Genomic DNA, 26,779 nt, shown 5'->3' on the forward strand with positions numbered 1-26,779 from the left:
CCTTAGCTAGAAAAATAGTCCTTTCATAGATTGCTCTTTATTGTTAATCTAATACCCAGGGACTGGGTGTTCCCAGTTAGACGTTGCTGTATTCTCTTCTATCAGAGGATAACTAACTCCCTTCCTTCACTTTCAAGTGGCTTCTCACGGGTCTTCCTCTCTCCCATGACTCCTGCAGGTCTGAGCACTTTCCCTGCGAGCAGGAGACAGGGGCGATGTTTGCTGGGATGGAATCGCCTGTCTTTGGGACTACCCCATTAGCAGCTCTTGTGAGCTATCAGTTCTGATGTAAACTCCAGCCAACTGGCCTTGTGAGGCTGGAAGTGGATTTTTGCCTCTAGTTGGCTTCTGCCACCTTCCATGACCCTTCAGTTCTTGGGGCCTGACTCTTGGTCTGGGGCAGTGCCAGAGGCGCGCAGCGAGATGCGATCTTACGTGAGTCTTGCGCGAAACTTCTGAACCACCCCGTGTGTCAGGGACTGACGGAGGGGACTCGGGACTCAGTGCCTGAAGACCCACCCGGCTTGCTAAGGCTGTATGACCTCCAGGGCTGACTGTCCGGAGACCCAGAGAGGGCGCTTTCCACCAAACCTTGACTGCCATTAGCCGGCAGTCAAGGTTTGTGCCCAGAAGAGCGTTTCCCACCTCTTGTCCCTACCTTTGCCAAGCTCCAGGGAAAGGGCAGAGAAGGGGGACTCTCCGCAGCCCGCGGGAGGGCACATTGCTTCTTCTTGCTCTACCCTGGGCTTACTGACCTCAACTCCACCCTCTTAAGTGGAGCAGCTGGCTGAGAGGAGCCACTTTGGGGGGCCTGAAGCTTTTTCAAGCTTTCACTCGCCCCCTGAAGACTTTGCCCTGAACCGCAGTTCTCGGGAACTGTTTCCAGCCAGGTTTCGGGGGGAGGGGGACGAAGCTCAGGAAATGCTCACGACTGAGAGGGAGAAAAGTTTCCCTCGGGACTCGACCTTGGCCTCCAGGGATCGTGACAGCTAAAATGGGGAGTCTCCCCTCGACCATAGATCCCCGCCCACCCGCTGGCACCTGGTTCACCCGGGCCCGCGAACTCTGCATTTGGAGGCTAATCTGGATGCTCAGAAGGCCGGGAGGCACAAAAGGCCTGGGCTTGGGGCCCGGGAAAGCGACCTTCTAAAACCGATGTCGGGGTACAGGGGATGCCGCCCGGAGCCCGGAGAAAAAGTTAAAGGAGAGATGACACGCACTGAATGGGGCCAACTTCGGAGCCGGAGACCGAACTCCGCGTCTGGCGCAGCAGGGGAAAAGAAAACCCGTTTCCAGTGGAAATTAAAAACATGGGGTTGCATGTGAGGGCTGCTCCTCGCCCCTCACCTCCACTGCCCCCACTAAGGGTTCCGAGTCCTTGGCACTCCTCTCCGCGAGCTCCTTCTTTCCTCTCGGCTTGGCCGGTGAGCGGCGGCCGCCAGCGCCCCAGCAGCAGCTAGATGTCAGGCGAAGCCTAGAGCGCGACGCGCGGGGAAGAGAGGGGAGGGAAGGGGAGGGAAGGGAAGCGGAGGGAAGAAGGGGTGAGGAGGGAGGAGGGAAGGGGGGCAGCTGTGGGCAGGGAGCCGGGCTCGGCCGCCAGCACTAAAGATGGAGAGGCGCCTGGGCCTCGCAGGGGAGGGGGCTCGGCGTTGACGTGGGACGCGGCGGAGGCGCCGCAGCCGGTGGTGATTTGCTAACCTCACAGCACAGAGGAGTTGAGGGCGATGAGAGCGGGTACTGCGAACTGCCGGGCGATGCCGCCGCTGCCGCCGTGATACCGAGAGCAACAGTTCCCCAGCAACACCCCTCCCGACACAGGCACACCCCCCCAAGAGGCACGCACACCCACCCCACGGCGCCCGGCTCGGCAGTGGTGAGTGGGGGGCCGGGGAGGGGCGCACCGCCCAGCGATAGCAGAGCGCCGGGGCGCCCCGGGGCTGGAGAGGTCTGGGGGGCGCGCTCGCTTCGGCCACTCGGCCGCTGGGCTTGTGCCTTATTTTATTCGGCTTGTTCCCTTCCTGCTGCCGCAGCCGTCGCCAGCGGCGGTTGGGGGTCGGCTAGAAGGGGGAGCCCTGGCTGTCAGCTTGGGCGCAGCTGCCTCCCCAGCCCTTCCGCTGCAGGGCACGGTCGGGGTGAGAGGTGGGAGGCAGAGCGGTCTGCGGGGGCTGAGGGCGCAAGCAGAGGGTTGGGAATCAGGAGGCTTTGTACCACCAGGGGCCGGTGGAGGAGCCGGCAGCCGGTGGGTGCTCATATGTATGCCGACCGGTGCGCGGGCGCGAGATAGGGCTGTGGTTTATTTGTGTGTTTATTCGCCCACCGGCTGGGAAGCTAGAATCGGAGGATCCGAGGAGTGGATCTGGGTGCCAGGGGAGCAGGACTGGGAGTCACTTGGGTTTTGTTTCTCTTTGAAAAACCTGGTGGGCTCTTTTTTCTTGATTGGACTTAATCCCCCCGGTTTTGGAGGGAGGGGCTCCGTGGCGGAGCGCTGGAGTGTCTCCAGCGCTCCGGGCCCTCCTCGGCTCTCGGCTGGACCGGCCGTGGCGCCGGAGCTCGCTGTGCGCTCCCGGCCGCGCTCGGTGGGTGCTCGGCTCTGCACCTGATGCGTTCGGGATGCCTTTCCCACCCCGGCGCGCCGGCAGCTCGCTCGCACAGCCCCTGGAAACACGCGCTCGAAATGCGCACTATCTCGCCGGCCCGCGGACCCACTGGGACGCACAGACGCGCTCGGCACCGACTCGCTCGCCTGCTCCCCGGGACGCTAACAACGTGCCTGGGCCGGGCGCGCCGGCTGCTGGCGCCACCAGCTTGAGGCCGGGGACCTTGCCCGTCGCTCTCTGGGGTCATGGCCCAGGGTCGGAGAGGGAGGGCCCGCAGATCCCTTCTCGCTTTTCCTCCCAGAACTCGCTGTCGGGCTTTTGTGCTTCCACTTCTCCGCGAGGCGGGTCCGCCTTCTCGCTGCTCTCGCCCAGGCGTCCGGCCCGGCCGGACTCTTGCCTTTCGTCCGGGTCCCTTTCGCTTTCCCTCTTCCTTAGCCCGGCTCCCTTTCTCTTTGCCGTCTGGCTTCCCCGGAAAAGTTGCTTCCCCAAGTTTGCTGAAGTCGTCTCCAAGCCTCCGTGGGGACGGCTGGGAGCGGGGCGCGGGGTGGGGGGCAGTGTGAGAGCGCGATCGATCCCCGGAGCTCGAGCGGGTTAGTGCCGGCTTTCTCCCGCGCCGCGGGGCTGGGCGCTGCAGCCAGCGCCAGCCGGATCACGGGCGCCGAGCCGCGGGTGGCGGGGACGGCTGACCAGGGCGCCCTGATTTCCCTCAGGACCCACGGAGCTTGTTTTTGGGGAGATATTCGGATAGCCCAGCTTACATTCTTCCGATTGCTCCCTCCTAGTTCTCTGAAACCACGAAGTCTGCGGGGAAGCGCATGGTGGCAAGGCGCGGGTGAATGGTCACCGCTCCCACCCCCTGCCCCACCCCCACCCCATGGCCTCAGTTCCCACCCCAGGGTGGGAGCAAAAGTGTCTTGATTAGTCGTCCTGTTAACCCTTTCCGAGTAACATTTGTGGCTCTGGAGCCTATAGGGTTCCTTTTGGGGGCGGAGGCCAGCAGTGTTCCAAGAGCGAGCAAGAGCCCTTGCTCTGCGTTGTTCCCAGTTCATTTCACTGCAATACTGGCCACAGCTAGGCAGAGGCTGGGAGGGACCTGGGCCTGTGAGGTCTTTCTGACACTCTTTAGACAGGTTTGTGAGTCTCAGAGCCCTGTTACCGATCCCAAACAGCGCTTTGGGAGAGTCCTTTGTCTCCAGCCCTGTTTTCCCTTCATATTCAATGTAACTCCCATCTAGATGCTGGTGCCAATATCACTTCTCGCACCTCCAAGTCATTAACAGTATCACTTACTGCTCCGGGTTACAGGACTTGCCCACTCCTGGGAGCCTGTGGGGTACACTTGGAGTTCACGTCCCCAGCATGTGCAGTGCTGTCTTTAGGGGTGCATGTTTCCTAGGACCTCTCTATAGGTCCTTCATGACCTAGCCTACATATTACAGATCCTCCTGACTGCTGGGCACTTGTGGGCAGGGGACAAGTGTGCCATATTACATAAGTGTGCACATGTGTTAACTCTCTCTCCCTCTCTGGCTGGTGCATGCACACACAGTCGAGATTTTGGATTACACACACAGTCACTCTGAGGTACCCATGGGCAGTGGGCAGAAGTGAGCCAAGCTAGTACATGGGCCACGTGTGTGTCTTTCTCTTAGCGCCTAAGGAGGCGGTCAGGGCATGGGTTCATCAGTCCTTTGCAGCTCTGAGAAGAGTGGAGGGACAGAGGTCCAGGAAGGCATTGGCTGAGGGTGAAGAGGTGGGCTGGAGGAGGAGAACCTTGCCCTTAGATTTCTGTGGGCTGCGACTCCAGGCTGCTAGCCCCAGCTGGGCTAGGTTTTGCTCCTGGGGCTACCACGGTGAGGCAGGATTTAGGAAAACTTTGTTTCCAAGATGAGGTTTGCTGAGCAGGGTGTTGAGAGTGAAACTGAGTGCTTACACTGACTAGAGGAAGGGGTTAAATCCTTATTCTTTTAAATTAAGTGCTGGGCAACTTCTCATAGTCAGTGTTGGCTTTGCATGGGAGCCCCCCACCCTCAGACTTAAAGAAAGCCCAAGACTCACAAGACTCTATTGTACTTTTCATTTTACTTCATCTAACAGATGTCATAGAGGAGTGAGTTGGGCATGTGCTGTAGCGGAAGCTTCTCTTTACTCTCATCATCCCTGGGCCTGTAAAGGCAGACATGTAGATTTCCAGGAAGCCACTTCCCCTCCATTAAAACCTCCAAGGCTGTCTTGCTGCAGGTTTGGGGGAGGTGCTAGTGTTTGAATTCTTACTTTTAGGGACACTAACTAACCTTCCTTTTGTTCTTGCATCTCTTTTGCCTCTTTCCCCCTCTTCCCCTTTAGCCCTCTCCACTGGCCCAGGAAACCCACCCTGCCCTGCCACGCAGAGCCAGGAAGGAAAGAGAGCCTCATGCCTAAGCCTCGGGGAGCACCATGGATCTGACAAACATGGGCATGATCCAGCTGCAGAACCCCAGCCACCCCACGGGGCTCCTTTGCAAGGCCAACCAGATGCGGCTGGCCGGGACGCTGTGCGATGTGGTCATCATGGTGGACAGCCAGGAGTTCCACGCCCACCGGACTGTGCTGGCCTGCACCAGCAAGATGTTTGAGATCCTCTTCCACCGCAATAGCCAGCACTATACTCTGGACTTCCTCTCTCCAAAGACCTTCCAGCAGATTCTGGAGTATGCGTACACGGCCACGCTGCAAGCCAAGGCGGAGGACCTGGATGACCTGCTGTACGCAGCTGAGATCCTGGAGATCGAGTACCTGGAGGAGCAGTGCCTGAAGATCCTGGAGACCATCCAGGCCTCAGACGACAATGACACGGAGGCAAGCATGGCGGACGGCGGGGCCGAGGAGGAGGAAGACCGCAAGGCTCGGTATCTCAAGAACATCTTCATCTCGAAGCATTCCAGCGAGGAGAGTGGGTACGCCAACGTAGCTGCTCAGAGCCTCCCTGGGCCCATGGTGGACCAGAGCCCTTCCGTCTCCACCTCATTTGGCCTTTCCGCCATGAGTCCCACCAAGGCGGCAGTGGACAGTTTGATGACCATAGGACAGTCTCTCCTGCAGGGGGCTCTTCAGCTGCCTGCCAGGCCTGAGGAGCCGACTCTGGCTGGGGTTGGGCGGCACCCTGCGGTGGCCGAGGCGAAGCCGGAGATGATGCAGGTGGATGAGGTGCCCGGCCAGGACAGCCCTGGGGCAGCCGAGTCTAGCATCTCAGCCGGGATGGGGGACAAGGTTGAGGAAAGGGGCAAGGAGGGACCCGGGACCCCAACTCGGAGCAGCGTCATCACCAGCGCTAGAGAGCTGCACTATGGACGTGAGGAGAGCGCCGAGCAGCTGCCGCCTCTAACCGAGGTTGGCCAGGGTCCCCCAGGCCGACCGGAGCCCCCCGCACCCCCCGCTGAGAAACACCTGGGCATCTATTCCGTGCTGCCCAACCACAAGGCCGATGCCGTGTTGAGCGTGCCGTCTTCGGTGACCTCGGGCCTCCATGTGCAGCCCACCCTGGCCGTCTCCATGGACTTCAGCACCTACGGGGGTCTGCTGCCCCAGGGCTTCATCCAGAGGGAGCTGTTCAGCAAGCTGGGGGAGCTGGCGGTGGGCGTGAAGGCAGAGAGCCGCACTGTCGGGGAGCAGTGCAGCGTCTGCGGGGTGGAGCTTCCTGACAACGAGGCCGTGGAGCAGCACAGGTAGGCCCCTCTGTACCCATCACCCCGACCCTGAATTTCTGGCCTTGACCCTGCCTTCAGACGCAGCCATTCCCGAGGCCTGGGGCCTGGCTCCTCTGTTGTCTTTGCTCTTTGTGAAAAACCACCTGTGGGGGGACACTTTTCAGGTGTGGTGAGGGGGCCTCGGTCTTTCCTAAACACTGGGGAACTTACGCGCCCAGTTTCTTTTTTTAAAAAATATGATTTTATTTTATTGCTTTATTTTCTGGGGCACCCTGTGCAGCCTAGAGAAATGGCAATAAAAACACAAATAAACAAATGGGACCTAATGAAACTTAAAAGCTTTTGCACAGCAAAGGAAACCATAAGCAGCTTGCAGGATCTTACTTCCCCGCCCAGGGACTGAACCCCACGCCCTCGGCAGTGAAAGTGCAGAGTCCTAGCCACTGGGCTGCCAGGGCATTTCCTGTGCTCAGTTCCTTACTAGGCTCTTTCCTCTCTTTTTGGCATTTGGGCTCCCATTTTTCTTTTCCTGCTGTTGGGTCTGTTCTCCTTTGCCTGGAGTGACTCATCAAGTGGAGGGAGGGAGAAGTGGGGTGAGGAAGAAGGGCCCATGGCCTGGATCTGGCCACGTAGCCAGGTTTCAGGTACCTGAGTTCCCATGTGGTGGTTCCTGCCAAGGTAGCCTGTCTGCAGCTCTGGAGGATGGGAGGGGCTGGAGGCTGCTTAGGTCACAAGAGCAGCTGCAGGTTCCAGACGTCATTCCTGGTGAACATTCATCACCAGGAACATCGCTTCCTCTCCCTTCTCATTCTTTGTTCCCGTAAACACATTTCGAGGGAGTTGATTTAAATTCAAGGGGGAAGGATGGGTAGGAGACACATTGGTTTTGCAACGTGCAGCCTTATTCTTAACCCCTCCCTACTCACATTGAATTAAATACCACTTTGGGCTAGCATTGGCTTCCCTCTGGCTTCTGTTTCTTTCTCTGTGAAATAGCTTTTATGACGTGCCTGGTTCAGGTGCTTTTCATGGAGTCACGTTTTTCTTACAGCAGTTTTTCCAGGTGGATGACGTTCTTTTACATAGGAGGGTACTAAGACCTTTTCCCAGGGTCATATAGATACTGAGGCAGAGCTGGATTCAGATTCAGGTCTTAACCCTCTTGCACTTGGCTGCCTCTTGGAGCCATCAGTCCTGAAGAGGATGTATCTACAGAACAGAGGGTTTTGAAAACTGCTTATCAGGAGTTGAGTAAACACAGAGGGAACCTGTAGTGAGTTCGGTGTTCGTCTGCATCTGTCGTGAGGATGTGCCCATCACATTACCCTGGGTTCCTGGGTCGGGTGAACGGCGTCAAGAAGTCCAGTTTCTCTTGCCGTCTGTGATAACATTTCCCTGCACACCCTCTTGCCTGCTGTTTTCCTGATCTTGGGTGGATTCTTCACTTTTGCCCTCTTCTACCCTCCCCCCATTCTTCTGTTGACTATTCAGGAGCGGGTGTGAAGGAGAGGGGGTGGGGGCATGGAGGTGGAGGCTTTTGGCGGTCATCTGATTACCCCAAGCTGAGCTGGAACCTGCTTCAACACCGCTTAATGGGGGGCTCTGAGGCCTACCTTATGGAAAGTGCTGCTGAGCTAAACATAGCCGATCCTTTTCCGGCAGGGTGCGAAAAGTAACCGCCACTAAGGTGTGTCTTCGTGATGTTTGTACTGCTCAGAAATAGACCGAGGTTGTGTTTGTTTTTGCTCAAACTTTCCTAAAGAGGAAACCCTCTCCCCAAACTTGACCAGATAGATGATCATCTTCTCCGGATGTGATTTATTTCAGTTATGTGCTATGAGAAATGGGGTATAGTGGAAAGTAATTTAAAAAAATATATATATATATATTTATTTATTTATTTGGCTGTGCTGGGTCTTAGTTGCGGCATGCGGGATCTTTAGTTGCAGCATGTGAACTCTTAGTTGCGGCATGTGGGATCTAGTTCCCTGACCAGGGATCAAACCCAGGCCCCCGGAATTGGGAGTGCAGAGTCTTAGCCACTGGACCGCCAGGGAAGTCCCAGGAAAGTAATTTTTTAAATTGAGGTATAATTGACATGTAACAGCTTCAGGTATACAATGTAATGAAATGATCACTATGATAAGTCGACTTAGTTAAAATCCATCACCGTACATAGGAATTTTTTTCCTTGAGCACTTCTTTAAGATCTGCTCTCTTAGCAACTTTCATATATGTAACACAGTATTGTTAACTGTAGTCACCATGTTGTGTGTTATATCCCCAGGGCTTATTCGTTTTATAACTGGAAATTTGTACCTTTTGACTACCTTCACCCATTGCTCCCAGCCCCTGTTCCCTGGAAAGCAGGGTTTTTTTCTGGCTTCTTGTTGGGTCTTGCTTGCTTCTTTTTACCTGAGAGGGCTGCAAAAGCTATTACTCTCCCAGGGGTTCCAAGTTCCCATTCTGTGGGACCCTTGTTCCTCTGGGGAGAGGTGGACGGCTGGCTGTGGTCTGCCCCGTCAGAGCATGGGTGGCAGAACTAGCCGTATAGAGCAGTGAGAGCTTGGCAACGTTATGTAGCTGTCTTGAGCCTTGTTTTATTCTCTTTAAAATGCAGGTGGTCTGTAGGGTGGGATGCTGAATTAACGAAGTAACATCCAGAAATCCCTGGAGCTGTGACTGGTACTTAGTAACCAGGAGGGTGAGGAAGGGACCCTGAGACTTTCATGTCGCCTGGGTCTCGTCTCTGCATCGCCCCACCTGGCTCTGTGTTCTAGTGTGTAGTGTCCACAGCACTGCCATCGACGGGTTGAGTTGGCTGCGAGGCAGTGCCGAGGATATCCCCGTCCTTGGGAGCTTGTGATGGCAAGCCGCCAGTCCTGGCGTCCTTGGCATCACGCTGTGGGCTGCTGACACGGAGACTGTGCTTTTGACTGAGGGTGGAAAGTAGGCTGCTGCAGCCCAAGAAGCTGGAGCCTGGGGCTGTGCCCTGGACGGAGAGCTGTGAGGTCTCAGGAAGTCAAGGGTGGAGAGAATGTTCCCGTGTACACTCCGCCCTCCCTCTGACTGGCAGCCCCTGGCTCCTGATCAGGTGTGCTTTTTGGGGGGAGACTTTTCCTCTCTCCCTGTCTCTCAGACCTCCAGGATTAAGGTCTGAGAGACAAGCAGAGACTTCCCTATTTCCTACTGCTCTCTGTTCCTTCCCCCACGTCACAAGTCCCAGCGTAGCACACACAAAAAGGCAAGGCAGAGCAATCAGAGTGGGAGATCTGATGTCAGGAGGCTGTGGAATTGGCTGTGAATGTGACAGTGATGAACATGATGAAATAACAGGCTACAGGATTTATTTTATTTTGTTGTTAAGCCAGTAGGCTGGTAGGTAAAGGTTAGGTACTTGCTAGTTACCGTTGTCTTTCTTCTCGGTGGGGGGCGGGTAGAAGGGCATGGAGAGGAAGGAAGGGGAGAGTGTTAGGAAGGGATGCAGGAAGGAGGGTTTGATTCTACAACAAACCATCAGTAGCTTTCCTCACGACCAAGCTGGTGAGAGGGGAGCCTGCTGGCCCGACAGACAGTTTGAATGAAACTTTATAAAGTTGTGGTCCCTGCAGTGCATGGTGAGATGTAAAAACAATGTCAGATGTAGCCGTGGATTGATGGAAAGCCCACAGAGATGCTATCTGGGTTAATCACACAGGGCTTACCTGCCTAAAGGACCCAGAAGGCAGTCAGAACAATCAGAAGACCTGCTAGATGAGCAGATCTATCCAGGCAGATGCAGGAGTAAGTGCTGGACCCTAAAACCTTCCAAGCCGGCCCGTGTTACAGAGGGTAGTGTCTGAGGGAGGGAGGGTCACATCAGGAAGATTGGACTCTCCTTCCCTAGACTCAGTCTCTGTTCTGTCTCTCTCTCCCTGAAAGGCTGAGCCTGTTCTGCATGTAGCCTTGTCTGGATCTGATCTAGCGACCAGCTCTACCAGGCCGGGTGCACCTTCTCCTTCTTAGAGTTATATACGTGTGATAAGATTACGGGGAACCGTGGTCGACTTAAGTGTCAACACAGCCCTCATGGTCCCGTCTCCCCAGGCTCACATAGCTTGGTCTTAATATGTTTCTGAGTTTAGTGCTGCAGAATCAGAGTGGGATCTGCTTTCCCAGGAGCCTCTGGATCTTCTACAGACAAGCCCTCGGATCAGCTGCAGTGTGTATCCTGCACACACACAGTAGGAACTCTTGCCTGGCTCTTGCAGGGATGCTCAGGAACCACATGGGTGGGCTCAGCCTGCTTCCCCCACTCAGGTGTGCAGCCCTTCTCGGAGGCTTCCCAGGGCCAGCCCTAGGGTGCATGAGCCACATTGCTGAGATGTCAGGGTTCTGCCTGGCCCTTTGCCTTGGCCTCTTTCAGGTGGCCGGCTGCTCGGTTTTCAGTGGTTGACCATGTAGAGGATCAATAGCCGTTGCCCTTGGCTTAGGCCACTTGGGGAATTGAGCAGCTGCCCTGAACTCTTGGTCCTCTCTCATCATTCTGCCAACTTTAGGCACCTCTGAGGTCAAACGAGATTCTATTTGGATAAGAGTATGCAGTGGGATAATGATAGCAACAGCAGGAATATTCATAATGCCTCTTACTGGTTGTTCTACTTTTTCCTTTGCAAAGCAGCTTTAATGACTTTATCTCTCGTAACCTCGCAGCCTCCGCTCAGTGGGTACAGGTCCCTCATTCCCTATCTGTGTTGATATAGTCTGAAAAGCTCTGAAAGCTAAAAGGCTTTGTGTAAGTTTGCAGCAAACTCATTCGGTGGCAAAACCTGATCTGAACGGATGTGAGGCTATATTTATCCTGCCTATTTTGAATATTCATATGTTTTGTTGCAAAAATATTAATGTGTTTGATTACAGAGTGCTTCCCTAGACTCCTCTGGGACTGGTGAACATTACAGTCCCCGTAGTTCCTTTCTAAAATCTGAACAGTTTGGATTCCTGAAGCACCCAGGGGTTTTGGGTAAGGGATTGTCACCGTTATCAGCCCCAACTTACGGATGAGGAAAATGAGCTTTGAGTGAATGACACGCCCAAGGTCACATAGCTATAAATGGCTAGAGCCAGGAGCTCGGCTCGCCTTCTAATTCACAGTCCTGGGTGCTCCTCGCCAGGCCATATAAGCACATGGGCATTGCTCTTCTGGGTCAGATCCATCTGACCTAGTCTTTGGGTGCCAACACCATCCCTAAGATACCACCGTTGGAGGCTACAGCTCTGTTCCTTGACGTCAATCCTAAAGGTCAGGTGAAGCCCAGCTTCTCTTAATAACTATTTATGGCTGCTCTGTCATTCACAGATTTGCCCAAATCCTTTCTGAAACCATTTCTATTTCCAGGAAGTATCCTTTTGGGGCGTGATGAATGACTTAAGTTTATAAGCTCGTGGGCTTCTGGAAATCTATTCTGTTGGAGAGGTCACTGGTTGTGAAGAGAGGAAGATGGCTTTGTGGTGGTGTGTCCTGCCATTTTGGAGGCGGGGCCTCTACACTCAGCTCTGTAGTTTTTGTTTTTCAGCTCTTGTCACTGCTGTCAGTCTCTTTTTCATCGTGAGCTTTAACTTCTTCATTTGTAAAACCAGGCACTTGGATGAGCTATTTCCGGATTGTTAAACTCTTAAAAAAGTTCTCCTTTTGCCCCTTCTGCACTCACTTATATCTTCATGAAGCCCTTTCGGTCAGTTGGATTTTGCCCTGGTTTGGCAGTCAGCCAGCTAAAATAGAGGGTCCTATTTGATTTCATTTTGTCTGCTCTGACTTGGTTTTTTAATACTTTAACCTGCTTAGGGTTACTGAGTCATCTGGGATCTAGACTCAACTCCTGGAAATTTTGAAGATGAGCTCTTTTATTTTCTTTCTAATGGAAGAAAGTCGCCTGCTCTTTCAACTCGGTGAGAAGTCCCATTTTAATTTGCTGTCACTATTGGTTAGAGCTGCTAACTGCTGGAAGGAAAGGGGAAGAAAGCTTTAGTTCAGCAATACTTTTCCCTCCTGCTTGTTCTAGGAAAACTATTTGTGAATCTTTAAAATAGTGATTATCCTAAACTGTTAAAATCAAAACTCCATTCACAACTCCGATTTCTTGCTAATTCAGGGGAAAAACATTTCCCGTTATTTTAATTTTTAAAAATTAATGACTTTAAAACAAGTCCAACTGAAAGCCCACGTGTGAGACATAAAAGCCTTGCTAAATGAGTACAGGCGTGCCTCAATTTGCCCATTGGAGGGTTCTGGAATTTTCCACGTTAAGTAAGGGTGTTCTTAGTCAAGTTCTATTTTGGTGGTTTTAGGTGAAAAGCCTGACTCGGTTAGTAGTTATTTTGTTAGAAAGGAAAATTTATCATGGCATCCCCTCTCCCCGACCTCCAACCCCGTGTTTTTCCCATAGTAAATGGGCATTTTGAGCAAATTAGACTATCTGGGTCAGAATCCCGATTTCACCACTTACCAGCAGTGTGACTATGGTTACACGACTTAACCTCTCTGTGCCTGTTTGCTCGTCTATAAAATGGGAATAATAACAGTACCTACTCACTGGGTTGTTACAGGAATTTATCAGTAAATATTTGTCACGTGCAAGGAAGGATGGCAGAAAGTAAATGTTTGCTATTGTATTTTTGCTGCCACTGTTGGTGTGAAGCTGGCAGTGCAGGGTAAAATTTGTGTTCGTGTTGGTTCAGGTCCTGCTTTCCCCCAGAGGTGTCAGTTTATCCAGCACCTAAGAACCGCTGCCTCTGGCTCCGTGTGTTTGGAGCTGATTCACAGTGAGCACCTGCATTTTCCCCCAAAAGCTGGTCTTTCGTAGCGCGGTGGCCAGGGTACTCTTTGTCCCATTGACCTGAAGTCTGATGAGTCATTCCAGCCCTCATTTAAATTTAGCTAGGCAGCACTCCACGGTCATCAGTTCCAAATGCCGGGGCGGCTCACTGATACAGTGTCCTATTGCCTGTGCACGTGGTCAGGCCAGCAAATCACTGTGGTCGGGGCAGAGACGGAGGAGAGTACAAACACCTTCTCACCCAGAGAAGTCTGAGCTTGTGGATGTGGCGTGTTCCAGAGCCCCTGTCCTTTCCCACCCCACAGTGCAGGATGCTTCTAAGGGAGGATTCAGCAAACGTTGCTTTGAGTGCTTGACACGTGTCAGGTTCTGTGCTAAGTGCGTTCATAGTCAGAATCTTCTCAAACCCTCCAGCTGCCCTGTAGGGTGGATATTCGTTTCCCATTCCCTGATGGGCAGAGGGAAGCCCGAGAGGTTAATGGACTGGTCCCTGGTAAGTCGGTGAAGGGTGTCACCAGGGTTTGTGCCCAGGTCTTCTGGCTTCATGTTCATTCCATAATGTCCTGCTTGGATTTTCAGCCCCTGATGGAGTCAAAGGGAAGGAGGGACACAGGAAGGACCAACTCATGTTCCCTGCAGCTGCTGACCAGGAGGCTCATCGCTTGGCTTCCTCCGGTGGCTTGAAAGGAGGGAGGGAGTATGCAGCTTACCTCGAAGGGTTTGTGTCTTTGGGGGCTGGGGCCACATGGGTCCATCATCTCTAACAGACATACAGAGAGACCAGCTTCCAGTGATAGAGGGCTTTTATGCTGACTCCAAAAACAGAAAAAGGGAGAGGAAAAAAAAACCCATTTACAAAAATAAAGATTCCATGCCGTTAATTTCATGCCAGCATAATCAGAAATTCCCCTTTCTACTGTTTCCCCTTAAAAGCCCCCGTGTCCTTATTATGCTGGCTCAGTCTGGAAAAACTCTGGTTGGGTTTTGACTACATGAGGCTTATCTCTGCAGCTGCAAAGAGGGGATCCGGTACTTTATCGTCAGCATGGAAACTTCGGCTAAGAACTCGCAGAAACCTGCTTAATTCCATATTCCTAGCTCACTTTCGGTTCTTGTCCTCAAGACCTGATTTTCTTGAGCAGGAAGAGATTGTGTTTAGCTTTGCAGTAGGAAGAAGCCAGGTTAGGTAAGAGAAAGAACTTCCTGAAACGGTGGGACCTTACTGGCAAAATTATTAGAAGATGCAGTCCGAAATTTTGATGGGCGGAGGAGTTGTGTGCCAGTTGGAAGTGGTGTTTAGAGGTCTCCCCTCTTCAGGGCCATCTAGATCCCCCCAGGTGATAAGTAAGGACATATACACCAGGCGTGCTAAGAATGAGACCCACACTATCACCCCTGTCTTTGTAGGGGGCAAGGTGTGTAGGGCAGGGGCACAAAGACCCATCTCAGGTAGACTTGGGTTTGAATGCTAGCGCCTCACTGCGAATTTGGGCAGATGGCTTCACCTGTCCGAACCGTCAGGCTCCTTTTCAGTGACGTGAGGTTAGCGCCTTACCTCTCAATGTGATTCAACCATGTTAAATGAGGTACCGTGTAACATAAAGCACACAGCAGGGACTCACATGTGAGGCCGCCTCCCTTGCTTCCCGCTTCTCTTGTGACCCGGCCTGACAAGGGAACCTCTCACTCCACGTCCCAAGCCACCCTCCCCTGGCATTGGTCTCTAAGTGGATTAGCTGAGCGTTGTGATTTTAATGCCATTAGGCCTGCTGGCACAACTCTCCTTGCCATAGTGAGAAGCAGATGTGGCCGACCGTAATGGCCTTCGGTGATCCATCAGGCCCGGAGCGCTGGGGGAAAAACATCATGAGTGTTAATTTGGGGGAGTCTTTTATGGTAGCTGGGGGAAGAGTGGAGGGATTGTTTGAAATGCATTTATTTAGGCCGTTCAGCAGGTTAGATGCTGCCGGGGGTCTACCGTAGCTAAAGCCCCCTCCTCCCCCCGCCCTCCTCTTTAAAGAAGGCCCCTTCCCAGCCCCGAAGCCCAGGCCTGATTACTTCCAGAGCTGGAGAGACAACTTAGCAGGCTCTTGTTTCTTGCCGATGTAACTTATTAGTAGCACCTGGCATCATAACCCACTAATGGGAACCAGCGCTCTCCTCCTGCGTGGCCAGTGACAAGTAGCCCTGTCAGCCGGAGCTCGCCATGCGAGGAAGTTCCTATTAGCTTTATGGTCAGGAGAACTTGTCCTGTTCAGGAAATGAATGCTGCCGCTAAAGGTCCGCGGCCCTGACCCTGGTAGCATAACCTGTGCGGGCCGGGGAGACCCCACTCAGGATGCTTGGGATTTCAGCCCCTCTCTGGTTCTTGTCATATGTAAAGAGGGAATCATTGTGGTATGTTGCAGCCTTGAACTTTTGATGTATTCAGCGAGAGCGACTTAACCGTTTCCATGCCTGGACGGCCGTGTGGTGACAGAGCTGAGGGTGTGTGCCTAGGTGTCTGGGGCAGAGGACGGAGCCCCTCACGCTGGCCGGGGTCGTCTCTGGGATTCAGGGGAGGATGCTTTGCTTGCTTTTGCCTTCCCGGAGTGTCTGACGGGGGTTGTCGCCTGCAGAACGGTGGGAAGCTGGGAGGCGTCGCGTCTGCAGTGGAACCTGGGTTTGAATTTATCCTCTGCCTGTTTGGACCCACCTGCTTCCTCATCGCGAGGAAGTCAATTTCATACTTGCTGCCATGGCGTTGTTCATAGGACGGCGCACACGGGTCACCCAGGGCCACGCACGTGGCATGGTCTCAGGGCGCAGTGTTGGAAAGGATGTGCGTTTCCTTTATTCTCATCATAAAATGGTTTTTGAAATGGAAAAGAATGGCAGAGCACTTTTTTTCCTTTTCACCCATCAAGACCATTTTTCCCCCTCATCACAGCCTAGAATCTTTACGGAGAGACTACTGACTTAGGTGGCTGCCTCTTCTGTATTTTTCAGCCCGTGAGTAATGTTTCTAAATGTGATTTTCATGGAAAATAGCAGCGTTTGACCTCATTCTTGAGGGGAACTTTGGCCTGCCTTTTTGAGAAGAGACGTTTGTGTGTTGTCTGGCAAATGGATGCGTCACTTTTGCTGCTGTTGCGGCCGCTGCCTTTTTTAAAGGCCCCTGGTGACAAAGGAGTGAAGTGCACTGAGTGTCGCCAAGAAAGGGTGGGCCTGTACAGGGAGGGCTTGGACAGGACATCTCCTTCAGAAACTTCAAAACAAAGCTGGCCCTCTGTCTCTGGCATTTATGGCATCGTTGACAGTAGTTCAAGGAGAAATAAGAATAAGTGCCTACCGACTACGGGGATGAGTGCAAAGAGTAAAGGAGAGACGTGGTCAGCGGTGGCAGCAGCTGGACCTGGAGTCTTGGGGAATGGGACCCTGGCTCATCGCTGGGCACATACACACCCTCAGGAGGTACTCCTCAACCCCTCAGCCCTCTCTGCATCCTTTCAAATAAACAGCAGCTCCTGCCCCTCTGCGAGCAGGTGAAAGCTGCTTCGAGGGCGTTCACAGAGTACGGATTGGAACCGTTCGCTGCAAAAGTGAAATCGTGACAGTTGTCCCCTCGATACTCTGCTAAATTAAGGATCCGCTAACATTTCTGAGTCTACCTCCCTATATACGCCACCCCCGTCCCCTTGGCAGAAGGGATAAAGACGGTACCTGAAAACATTGTGAAGCCGCTGCTAAATCGAGTGACTCTAAAAACATTTTTCTTTCCTTGAAGTTGAGCGTGGAAAACCAGGGCTGGACTCCCAAGCACTGCAGACCCGTTTAGGGCCCAGGGCTGGCCCCTTCCTCAATTCCTAGCACAATGGTTTTCATTGCCGCCGCTCCCCCCTCCTTCCCCGCTTCATAATTATCCACTATTATACTTTTTGTGTCCTGACAGCTACAGAGTGGGTTTTGTTTTTTGAGCTGAGTAGCTGCTAAATATTCCCCAGCAGCCAGATTCAATGGCTCGAGGGGGGTGGGGGGGGATAGGCCAAAGCTTGGCATCCCCTGTTGCAAAAGTGAAAAATATTTCTGTTTGCAGTTAATTTTAGTGGCAAGCAGATCATGTTAACTGGATGTAATTGCTTCCAGATATGGCGGAGGGTTTTGTGTGTTGAGATGAAGGGTCTGGTAAGTGCTTACTTCCTGTGTAAATTAGCCTATTCCATTCAGGCTTTCATTCTGGCCAGCCCTGGATTCTGTCATTCTCCCATTTTCCCCCTCCCCAGCCCGCAGCCTGGTGTGAGAAGCAGCTTGCTCCGTCCGCCCCGTCCGAGTGCAATTCTTTTGTCACTTGGAGCCACTAACCTCTTGGTGCTTGATGTGAATTTGCCCTTAAAATAATGGGAAGGATTTGAAAAGATGCCACCTGGACCCACTTCTTGCTGGGCAAAGGCAGATTTGCAGAGCCCAGGGGCAGCTGGTATCTCCTGGTCATGTGGATGGTGTCTCAGAACCCAGAACTCCTGGTTTTCCTTGGATTTTTTTCCCTGCTGCCCTCTGACCCCTATTCCCACCTTGGAGAATACCTTTTTCTCCCTTTCTGAACAAAGCACATTCCAGTGGGTCTGAGTCCCAGAAAAATGAAACGGCTGTTGCGAGGAGGAGAAGCTTGTGGCCATAGAGAGTTCTATTAGTCAGATACGAAACCACCGCTCTTACAGAGCAGGTTGGACCAACACACACACCTGCCCCTTCCTGCAGAAAGGGAGAGGCAAATCCACCCCGGGAATCTTCTCCAGGTTCCTGTGGGTTTCCAGGGTTGGAACCGAGGAGAAGTGTTAAGATCCAAGTTCTCCCAAATTCCGATTTTGTTCTGTGGCCAGTCGCACATTCTTAGTGCTATTTGCATAAGAGATTGCTGTTTATCTTCCTGTATCAACTCCACTGATAACCCCTGTGGTCTGTTTAACAATCTATGAGGAGTAGATTACTTGATAAATGCCAGTTTTTCCAATATGCAAAGATAAACTGTTGGGGTCAGGGTGAGGGGTGGTATTAGGAAGGAGAGACCAGGTGGGGAGCCAGGACCCTCTTTCAGATTGGGATGGAGATGTGTGAAGGCACCTGATGGCAGAAAACAGGTATCTTGTAAAACCCAGCAGCTGCATTTATCACGGCTTATCAGCTTCCTGCCCTCCCCTACTTTGCTCCCCCTTTGTGTGGACACGCAGCCTCTGCGAACATTTCGCTGAGCGGGCTGTCAATGCCCATGTTCATACAAGAGGGAAAAGGGTGTAGGCAATCTTTGCCTCTTTGGTTCCTGCTGTTTTCTCCCTTAATCCTCTCCCACTCCCACAGGTTGTTGGCCGATAAGTAATGTGTGCTTACAAAAAATATGTAAATCTGAAATCTTAGATGGGTGGACTTTTCCCACCTGCGCTGAATTTGCTTCTTTAAGCAGGGCGCCGGGTTCCGGAAGAAGCCAGTTGAAAAGAAAACTTCTGACCCCGTCACCTAGTCAATAAGCTGTCTGAGAATCAAACAAAAGAGTTTGGACTGGCTGCTAAAGCTAGGAACCCAACTGATAGCTTTGTTTTGATGTCCTTGTAATGTTTGCAGATCACGGAGGGTGCTATTTAGAGCAGGAGGTATCTACCAGGACAGACTTACTGGGAAGTTGAAACAGTGAGCACAGAGTCCGGGAGATGCTAAAGATAGTGAGATACAGCCCGGGAATTGGGGTGGGGATGATGGTTCCTCACGCAAGGGAAGAGGCTCTTTGGGATGTTACGGAGGTGGAGGTTTCCAGGGACGGTGTGCGGTGATGGAAGAGTGCAGGCTTCAGAGTGAGGCATCCTGGATGAAAACCCAGGCTCCAGAATTTACTAACTGGATACTTTGAACAAGTTACTTGGCCTTTCTGAGCCCTCATTTCCTTGTTCCGTAAAAAAAATATGTGGCTAATACCTTTTAGGTGGTTATGTGAATAAAATATGTATAAAGAGGGAATTCCCTGGTGGTGAAGTGGTTGCCACTGGACGCTCTCACTGCTGTGGGCCCGGGTTCGATTCCTGGTCAGGGAACTAAGATCCCACAAGCCATGAGGTGCGGCCAAAAAAAAAAAAAAATTATAAAGTGCGTAACACAGTGAAGGTACTTTGCAAACGGGCACTACTGAGCTTTAGAGCCTGCTCTTTTGGCTCAGGGGAGCAACTGTGAGAGGAGCCAGTGAAATCTTTTGTTTTGGCAACTGCTAAACTGAGGCTAGTACTGACCCTGTGCTAACAGCCAGCAGGTGAAATGATAGAATAAGTTGAATGCATGGTGAATATAAAGGTCTCCATTTGTGAAGTGCTCCTGCCATTCTAAAGAAGCCTTCATATCTAATGAGTGATCACTTAATCCTGCCATGAGGCCACGGCCCCAAGTGCTTTAGAAATCTCTCAGAATCCTTTCCAAAGTCTATGCTACGTTCTTTTTTGCCTTGTGCTTTGGGAGGGTAGATTTGACTTTTGGAAATGGTCAAAATAATTCCGTGACAAATCTGGTGAACATAGTGTGGGATGACATTGGTGACCGTGGGCTGACTCTGAAGGTAGATTTTTGGAAAGAGTGTGTAGAGCGGGCTTGTCAGCTCAGCCCCGGGGGTGCACGTTGGCCTTACTTCTTTGGGTGGCAGGCGAACAAGGCCAAGGGGCTTGTGATTTCCAACCGCTGTCCTGGAAGGAGTCACTGCCACTGATCACCCCACCCCCCCCAACCCTGGGCCTGGGGCGGACTCCTCTCATTGCTGGTGTGTTTCTGCATCTGTGGTTTGGCCTCCTGTGAGTTTGGGCTCCCAAGAGGCACTTCTGGTGTTAAAAAATCTAGACCACCACGAGTCAGTGTTACTTGGAGTCAGGAAGGATGAATCGAGTTCTGACACATACCCTCCAAGGGGGTAGGCACAAGAGGCTTGGGGGCTTGAATGTGAATCCTGACTTTTATCTCTTGGGAAGGCTCTGGCAGGTGAAAGGAACTTGTGTGTTAAAATCCTAGCCTGGTACCCGGCACATCCTCGGCGTGATTAGTCCCCTTTGCTAACAACCTTACTTGTCCTGAACACCTGGAGGGTGGAGGGAGGAATATTTGTCTTTCTTCTCCGTGGGAACCACCACTGGGCTGTCAGTTGAGCTCAGATTCACCTTGGGATTGTCCAGTCTGGATCTTTGGTGACCTGGCTGAGCAGGGGGCACGGTGCTTAGGCTCTCTCTCCCTCTCTGTCCTCGCTCTCTGCATTATTTATAGTAAACCACATTAGAACCGAGTGTTAAAGTGGAAGGATGAGTCATTCCATTGAAACCATTGATGACATAAATAAAAGCGAGATGCTTACTATGTGTTTTGCCCAGTATTCAAGGCTAGGTTGTGCTAATTTGAATGCTCCCAAACTGGATCTGTGAAAGAATACATATGTGGGAAAAAATTCAGGTCTAACCAGAGGGAAGTTAGTTATTGAAAATCCATTTTCGGTATCTGCTTTCTCCCTTCTATTTACTTCCGATCCATATTCAAATCCTGGCTGTCATCCTTCCTAATGAGATGGACTGGCTTATTCACTCGCTGGGGTTTGTTTATTTTGGGAAGGTTGGGGAATAGTGCAAGGGGGGGATTCTGCGTGCCCCCGACTTCATCCCTCTTCTCGTCACCTGTTGAGGGAAAACACTCAGAGCTCTCCACCTGCTTTGCAGCTGTGGGTTCTCAAGGTGACCAAGAATCATAAACTGTTAGAGCTGGAAGAGCCCGTAAAATTGTTTATTTCAACATGCTCACTTAGGGTGGAATAAGTGGAGGTCCAGAGAGGCCCTGTGATCCGCCCAAGGTCACACAGCAAATTAGCAAGGACTAGAACCATAGCTCTCATTCCCTGCCTACGTTCCTTCACAGACCTCCCTGTGACTGCCCAGGTCTGCTCCCCGCTTCCACCAAGGAGGAGATAAGAATAGAGTCTGACTTGAGAGCAGTCTCAAATCTTTGGATATGCTGGGTGGATTTTGGCATGGTGACTGGCCTCGTGGGGTACTCATTAACCTCAGTGGACTGATGTGCATTGAGTCCTTTAGTTTTACCGGCAGTGCGCTGCTGGGGGTTTAAGTATTCATAAGACCTGGGACTTGCCCTTGAGGAGCTTATAATTTGAGCAGAGAGGAGCTAATACTTAAAATGTATATGTGTATATTGATACCTATGAGAGAAAGTAGAAAATGGAAAGATTATGTTAGATATACAGAAAAAACACAAGGCAATTCAGAGATGAAGTGCCTTCCACCTGGAGGGATTCATTTTTTAAAATATTTTTTTATCTATCAATTTTATTTTTTTGGCTGCATGGGGTCTTAGCTGCGGCACTCGGGATCTTCGCTGAGGCATGTGGGATCTCTCGTTGTGGTGGGTAGGCTCCAGAGCACGTGGGCTCTGTAGTTGCGGCACGTGGGCTTAGTTGCTGCACGGCATGGGGGATCTTAGTTCCTGGACCAGGGCTTGAACCCATGTCCCCTGCATTGGAAGGCGGATTCTTAACCACTGGACCACCAGGGAAGTCCCTCATTTTTAATTTGAAAGAATTTGTTGAACACTTACTGCGTGCTGGCCATCAGGTTAGGCCCTGGGAATTCAGTGGGGAGTAAGAGAAAAACAGAGCCTCTGGCCTTGTGGGGCTTTCTGGGTGGGGGAGAGGGAGACTTAGCTAGCGTTCCTATTGTTGCAATTGTGATAAGTGCTAGGATCCTGGGTAATATAACTTCCTTTGGCTGGAATGAGGGTGATTAATACTGGAATGGTAGGTTGGGGTCAGATGGAAGTGCCAAAAAAATGCCAGACCAGGGGAGGGGACAAGGCAGGGTGGAGGGGTGATGAGAACGTGGGCGGACCTGAGGGCAGATTTTCATGCTGCCACTTGCAAACTCTGATCTTGGCCACATGCCTGAAACACTGTGAACCGTGGTTTCCTCATCCCTATGGTGGGGTTATCATGTGGGATATCACAGGGGCTAGCCTGAGGCTTTCAGATAATGCAGTTAACACATTCTACACTGTGCCTGGAACAAGGTAGTTGCTCAATAAGTATAACTGTTGTTAGTTTGGAGACTTTATCCTGGGGCAGTTGGGAGCCTTGGAAGGCGTTTGAGAAGGAGAGTGACGCGGGCCAAGCTCTCCATGCTGATCATTTTGTCCACGTGCATCCTGACAGCCTATGTCCTGCCACCCCGGCTCTGTTTCTGCCTTCAAGAATCAGTCTGAAAAAAGAATTTGTTTAGCGGGTGATCATCAGCCCCTCTTCCTGCGTCTCGTATCCGGCGTCTGCCGAGATTTGATGAAATGACAAGAGATGGACCCTTGCCGTCTCTTCTCGGTGGGCAGAGGGCCTGGGAGAGGGAGGGGGACTGGGGAGAGGGGACTACAGCCGTGGGATCAAAGGAAATGACACTACGAAGCTGGCCAGCCAGACTGTTACTGGCTCTCTAACTCTCTTTTAATAGAAACCTGAAGGAAGGTCTGAGCTCAGCCTAACCGTCCTTCGCCCTGCTTGCCTCCCTGATATCGAGCGGAGGGCCGGTATCTCCCGTGGGGCAGTCTGGGCTGTGGTTGGAGCCCGAGGCAGTGTCTGCAGAATGACAGCGGCTCAGGGAGATAAGGCCCTGCGTTGTGTAAGAGGGGCTCGGTCTGTTGGCCCCGCGGCTCCCGGCCCCTGGTTAACTGCTAACCTCAACGGAGGAGCAGGGCCTTGCTGGGAAAGGCCGTTCCAGGGCCCCTCGCTGGTTCCACTGATGCCTTTTTGTGGTTGGATAAAGGAAGCTCATGTAGGCCGCCCACAGTGCACACTTGGGCTTGGGCTACGGGTGTCTGGTTGTTTTGTTTTTCTCCTTTGTCTTTCTTAAAAAAGAGAAGCTGAAAGGGGGGCAGTCTTGCTCGGCACCTACCCCCCGTAACCCGAAACAACAAAAAGCAAGCAGTTCCTAAACCGGGCGGGAAAGACATCCTGCTTCCCTGCCTGACATCCCCTGGTCCCCAGAGGCCAGCTTGAAGAATTTGGTTTGGGAGACTCTGGGTCTTGAGTAGAAGCTCCTGTCCTGGAACCTCAATACCAGGTCAGCTTTTCTAATATCCCGGTAGCTGGGTCTGGGGAGCTGTGGTAGAAAATGCATTGTGCTTTACTTAGGTTCTTCCTTCTGTCTTCCCCAGCCACTTTCAGAATGGATAAGTGAACCATAGTGCTGTGTCCCCCGCCCTTTAAGGGGCTATGGAACCCAGTGCCCTGGTTTCTGGCGTTGCCCTGTTGTGATGGGCAATGGGCTGGAAGGGACTTTTGCGGCCAGCCCCCATTCTGAGGCTCTCATGTGCTCCATGCTGCCTAGCTTCCTCCCAGGAGAGGGATGTTACTGTTCCCTGAGCAGCCAGTTCTGTTTCCAGAGGTTTCTTAACACCCCACCACTATTTCTGCTCTCTGGAGTCACAGAGACTGTGGGCCACAGCCCTTGAGATATTTGTAGGGTAGCTACGTGTCTTCCTTATTTAGGCAGTGGTTTCCCATATACCATGATTTTACTCCCTTTCACCATTCTCATAACCCTCTTTTAGGTACTTCCAGATTTGTAAATTTTACATCACTCCAGACATCAGAGGGGTTATATGCAGTGACATAACCAGGTGGGTTTGACCAATCTGGGGAAGGACCAGACACTCACCTCCATTGTTTAAGACGTTATACTTCTGCTAATAGTTCGTTTGGTGTCTCCCTTCTGTTCTTTCCATTGGATATCCTGAGGTTATTTCCCTTGCACTTGGCTGTCTGATTGCTCCCAGAGATTGCCGTGATTTTTTTTTTTGCAGGGGAAGGAAGTGGGGGGTGATTAAGAATCAGGAGTTGGATGGGAGATGATCTCTCTTTGAATATTAGCCTGAATGGATGGTCACTTGCAGGCTTGGTGGTTGCTCCATGCCCACTGCAGGGGTCTGGCTCAGGGACAGTCAGGGGAGGGAAGGTGGTGATTTAAAAGATTCGAGGTGGTGGCTTATATTGATTTTTAGCTTATCTGACCCTTTAGCTAGAGGCTGCTCTTCCCTCAAAGTGTCTAACTAGCTGTGACTTAAAGCAACAGAGAAATGTATATCATCCCTTTCTTTGCATTAATTAGGGCTGGGAAATTCATTATGTAGAGGGATAAGTGCTTCTGAAGAGGGAGGCTTTTGAACCAATTTAGAGATCTGTGGCCAGACTGCGTGATTCCCAGGTAGCAGGTGGGGGTGGGGGAGAGTTGAGACATGAGTGGTGAAAGGAGTGACGGAGGGTCAGGCAGGCGAGGCACCCAGAGCCCTGTGCAGCCAAGCCAGGATCAGATGCCCTTCTCCAAGGGGGCCCCAAGTTAGCAGTCCTGGGAGCAGGCGTACCCTGGATCTTCTAGGAATGTTGCTTTCTAGGTTTAAAATACAATGTTGAGATTAACTGCTGCTCGGGCACATGGTCTGGTTAACCAAGGGTTAAATCCTACATCCCCTTTAGTTGTAAAGCCAGTTACAAATCTGCCATGGAGCCCTGCCTTCCTGCCTTGGTAGGCCAAGTCTAGAGGACCTACCAGAATGATCGGTGAGTGAGAGCTCTACCACAGTGATTCTGTCCTGAAGCTGTAGAGGCATGGGCAAGTGAACGGAGCGTGTAGTAACCCCCCCCACCGCCCGCCCCAGGAATTCTCCAGAAGTTATGTTTTCGATGAAACCTGCGATAACTAGCTTTTTTATTTGCTGGTTTGTCCTAGGACGGAGGCCCTGTGGCCCACATTGAACAGTACATTTTTCATCCTGACTCAGGGCGCACACAAACGTACCTGAAACCAAAGGTTCGATGCAACTCTATTTATCTGTACGGTATTCTGTGGACTCTGATATTTCCTCTTCCGTTTTGTCTCTCCCATTTCATTTAAAAATATTAATCAAGGCCCACTAATGGATTGTCACCCATAGTTTAAAGAACACCCTAATAGAGGGAGGATTTAGCCATGGGTATTCAATTCAAAAAACATTTACTGAGCACCTACCATATGCTAGGTGGTTGCTAAATGCTGGGGGGGTAGTGCACAGATACTAATAAAGCCCCTTAAGAGCTCACAGTGAAACAAAAGATAGCCACACACACACACACACACACATATATGGCTATGTGTGTGTGTATATCAGACGTATGCTCAATTATTATATTAGTGAGGTACTGGGGGAGCACAGGAGAGGAGTTGAACGACTCTGATTGAAGCTTCGGGAGGGCATCATGGAGGTGGTGGCATTTGGCTAGTCCTTGGAGGATGGCAAGGCTTTGGAGAAGTAGAGCTAGGCTCTGTCGTTTCTAGTTAGGAGGTGAGGAAAGGTGCGACAGTGTATGAGTTGGGGTAGAGGGCCCGCAGACAGCTCAATGTGCTGGAGTGGGGGATGGGTGTGGGATGGACGGGAGAGCAGGCGGGGAAAAATGGATTGAGGCCAGGTCACAGAGTTCTTTGAATGCCGTGCTAGCAATTGTGGGCCTTTTCAAGGCTGAGTCGGTTGGAGGTTGGGTATCTGAGATTTCAGTAGAAGACAGACCTGGGAGAGGTGAGGCCATGTAGCCACGCTAAGCCCCCTCCGTTGCCATCCAGCCTTCTCTGAGTAGTTGGGGGTGGAGGTGGGAGTGGTGAAGAGCTTTGCAGGCAGCCTGGATGGGATGCTGGCTCTTTTTCTGACGTTCTTTCCCATCCTAACTCCTGCCCAAGGTCCACACCTCACTTTGGAGGAGAGAGCTGCCCATGGAGCCCCCTGGCCAGCGACATTGAATGGGCCCCTTTGGACCAGGCTCACACCTGTCCTTTCTCACATTCAGGCTCAACCCTTGGCAAACATGACACAGCAGCGCAAACTCAGCCCTGGGCCTCCCAGAAGTCAGGCCGCTTCCAGGAGAGCAGGGTTTGGAATGAGAGTGCTTTTGTTTAGGGCGTTTTCTACTCCCCCACCCCACCTGGATTGTCCTTCTCTCTCTCCGTGTTGTCCTTCTCTCTCTCTGTGGTCTTCCGGGTCGGGCCTCTTTGGGAAGCCTCGTGTCACCGTCTGGCCCTCCAGCTTGCCCCTCGTTTGTCTCTGGCAGCGTTTCTAAGTGGGCACCATTTCATGATAAGCTCCACTGCCTTCTTATGCGGCTGTCTGGGCTTGTGTTTTGTCTCCCCAACTATGGCACAGGCTCTGTGAGCGTGGCGATCGTGGTTTATCCATCCTCTCTCCCTGCGCTACCTGACGCCTTGCTGAACACACGGCAGGTATCATAGTGAAGTGAGCACCCGCTCTGGACTAAGCCCTTCCTGTGCACTAGTACGCTTCATCCTCACAGCCACCCACGGGGTGGGTGCTACTGCCAGAATACTTGGGTGCTTAGAGGTTCACTCTCCCTAGCTTTGGACTTAGGTTCGTCTGCCCCAGGGTGCTCCTTGGACCGTTTCAACCCAGCTTTCATCAGGGTGACTCTGTTGACGCCATTCTTTCAAAGGTCGCCTGTGACTTCCTGGTTCTCGAAAGCAGTGTACCTTCCTGGACTCTAACATCGATGCCCCTGCCCACCCCCCTCCATATTTCCTGAAACTCCCTCCCTAGAGGCAGTGTGATCTAGTGCATGGAGTTCTGCAGGATCTGTGCTTGCCTTTTTTTTTTTTTTAAA

At 52.0% G+C, this 26,779-nt stretch overlaps 1 protein-coding gene across 1 annotated transcript in view; it reads left to right on the forward strand.

Moving 5' to 3' along the window:
- The first annotated feature begins 1,698 nt into the window (after positions 1-1,698).
- Positions 1,699-26,779, forward strand: part of ZBTB16 (zinc finger and BTB domain containing 16) — a 189,535-nt gene continuing 164,454 nt past the window's right edge. Inside the window, exons 1-2 of the mRNA XM_024751792.1 lie at positions 1,699-1,873; positions 4,944-6,301. Coding sequence (XP_024607560.1) covers positions 5,034-6,301 — 1,268 coding nt within the window. The 5' untranslated portion in view covers positions 1,699-1,873; positions 4,944-5,033. The remainder of the gene's footprint in view (positions 1,874-4,943; positions 6,302-26,779) is intronic.

This window comes from Neophocaena asiaeorientalis, unplaced genomic scaffold, assembly GCF_003031525.2.
Source record: "Neophocaena asiaeorientalis asiaeorientalis breed wild unplaced genomic scaffold, Neophocaena_asiaeorientalis_V1.1 scaffold479, whole genome shotgun sequence".
NCBI classification, from domain to species: domain Eukaryota; kingdom Metazoa; phylum Chordata; class Mammalia; order Artiodactyla; family Phocoenidae; genus Neophocaena; species Neophocaena asiaeorientalis.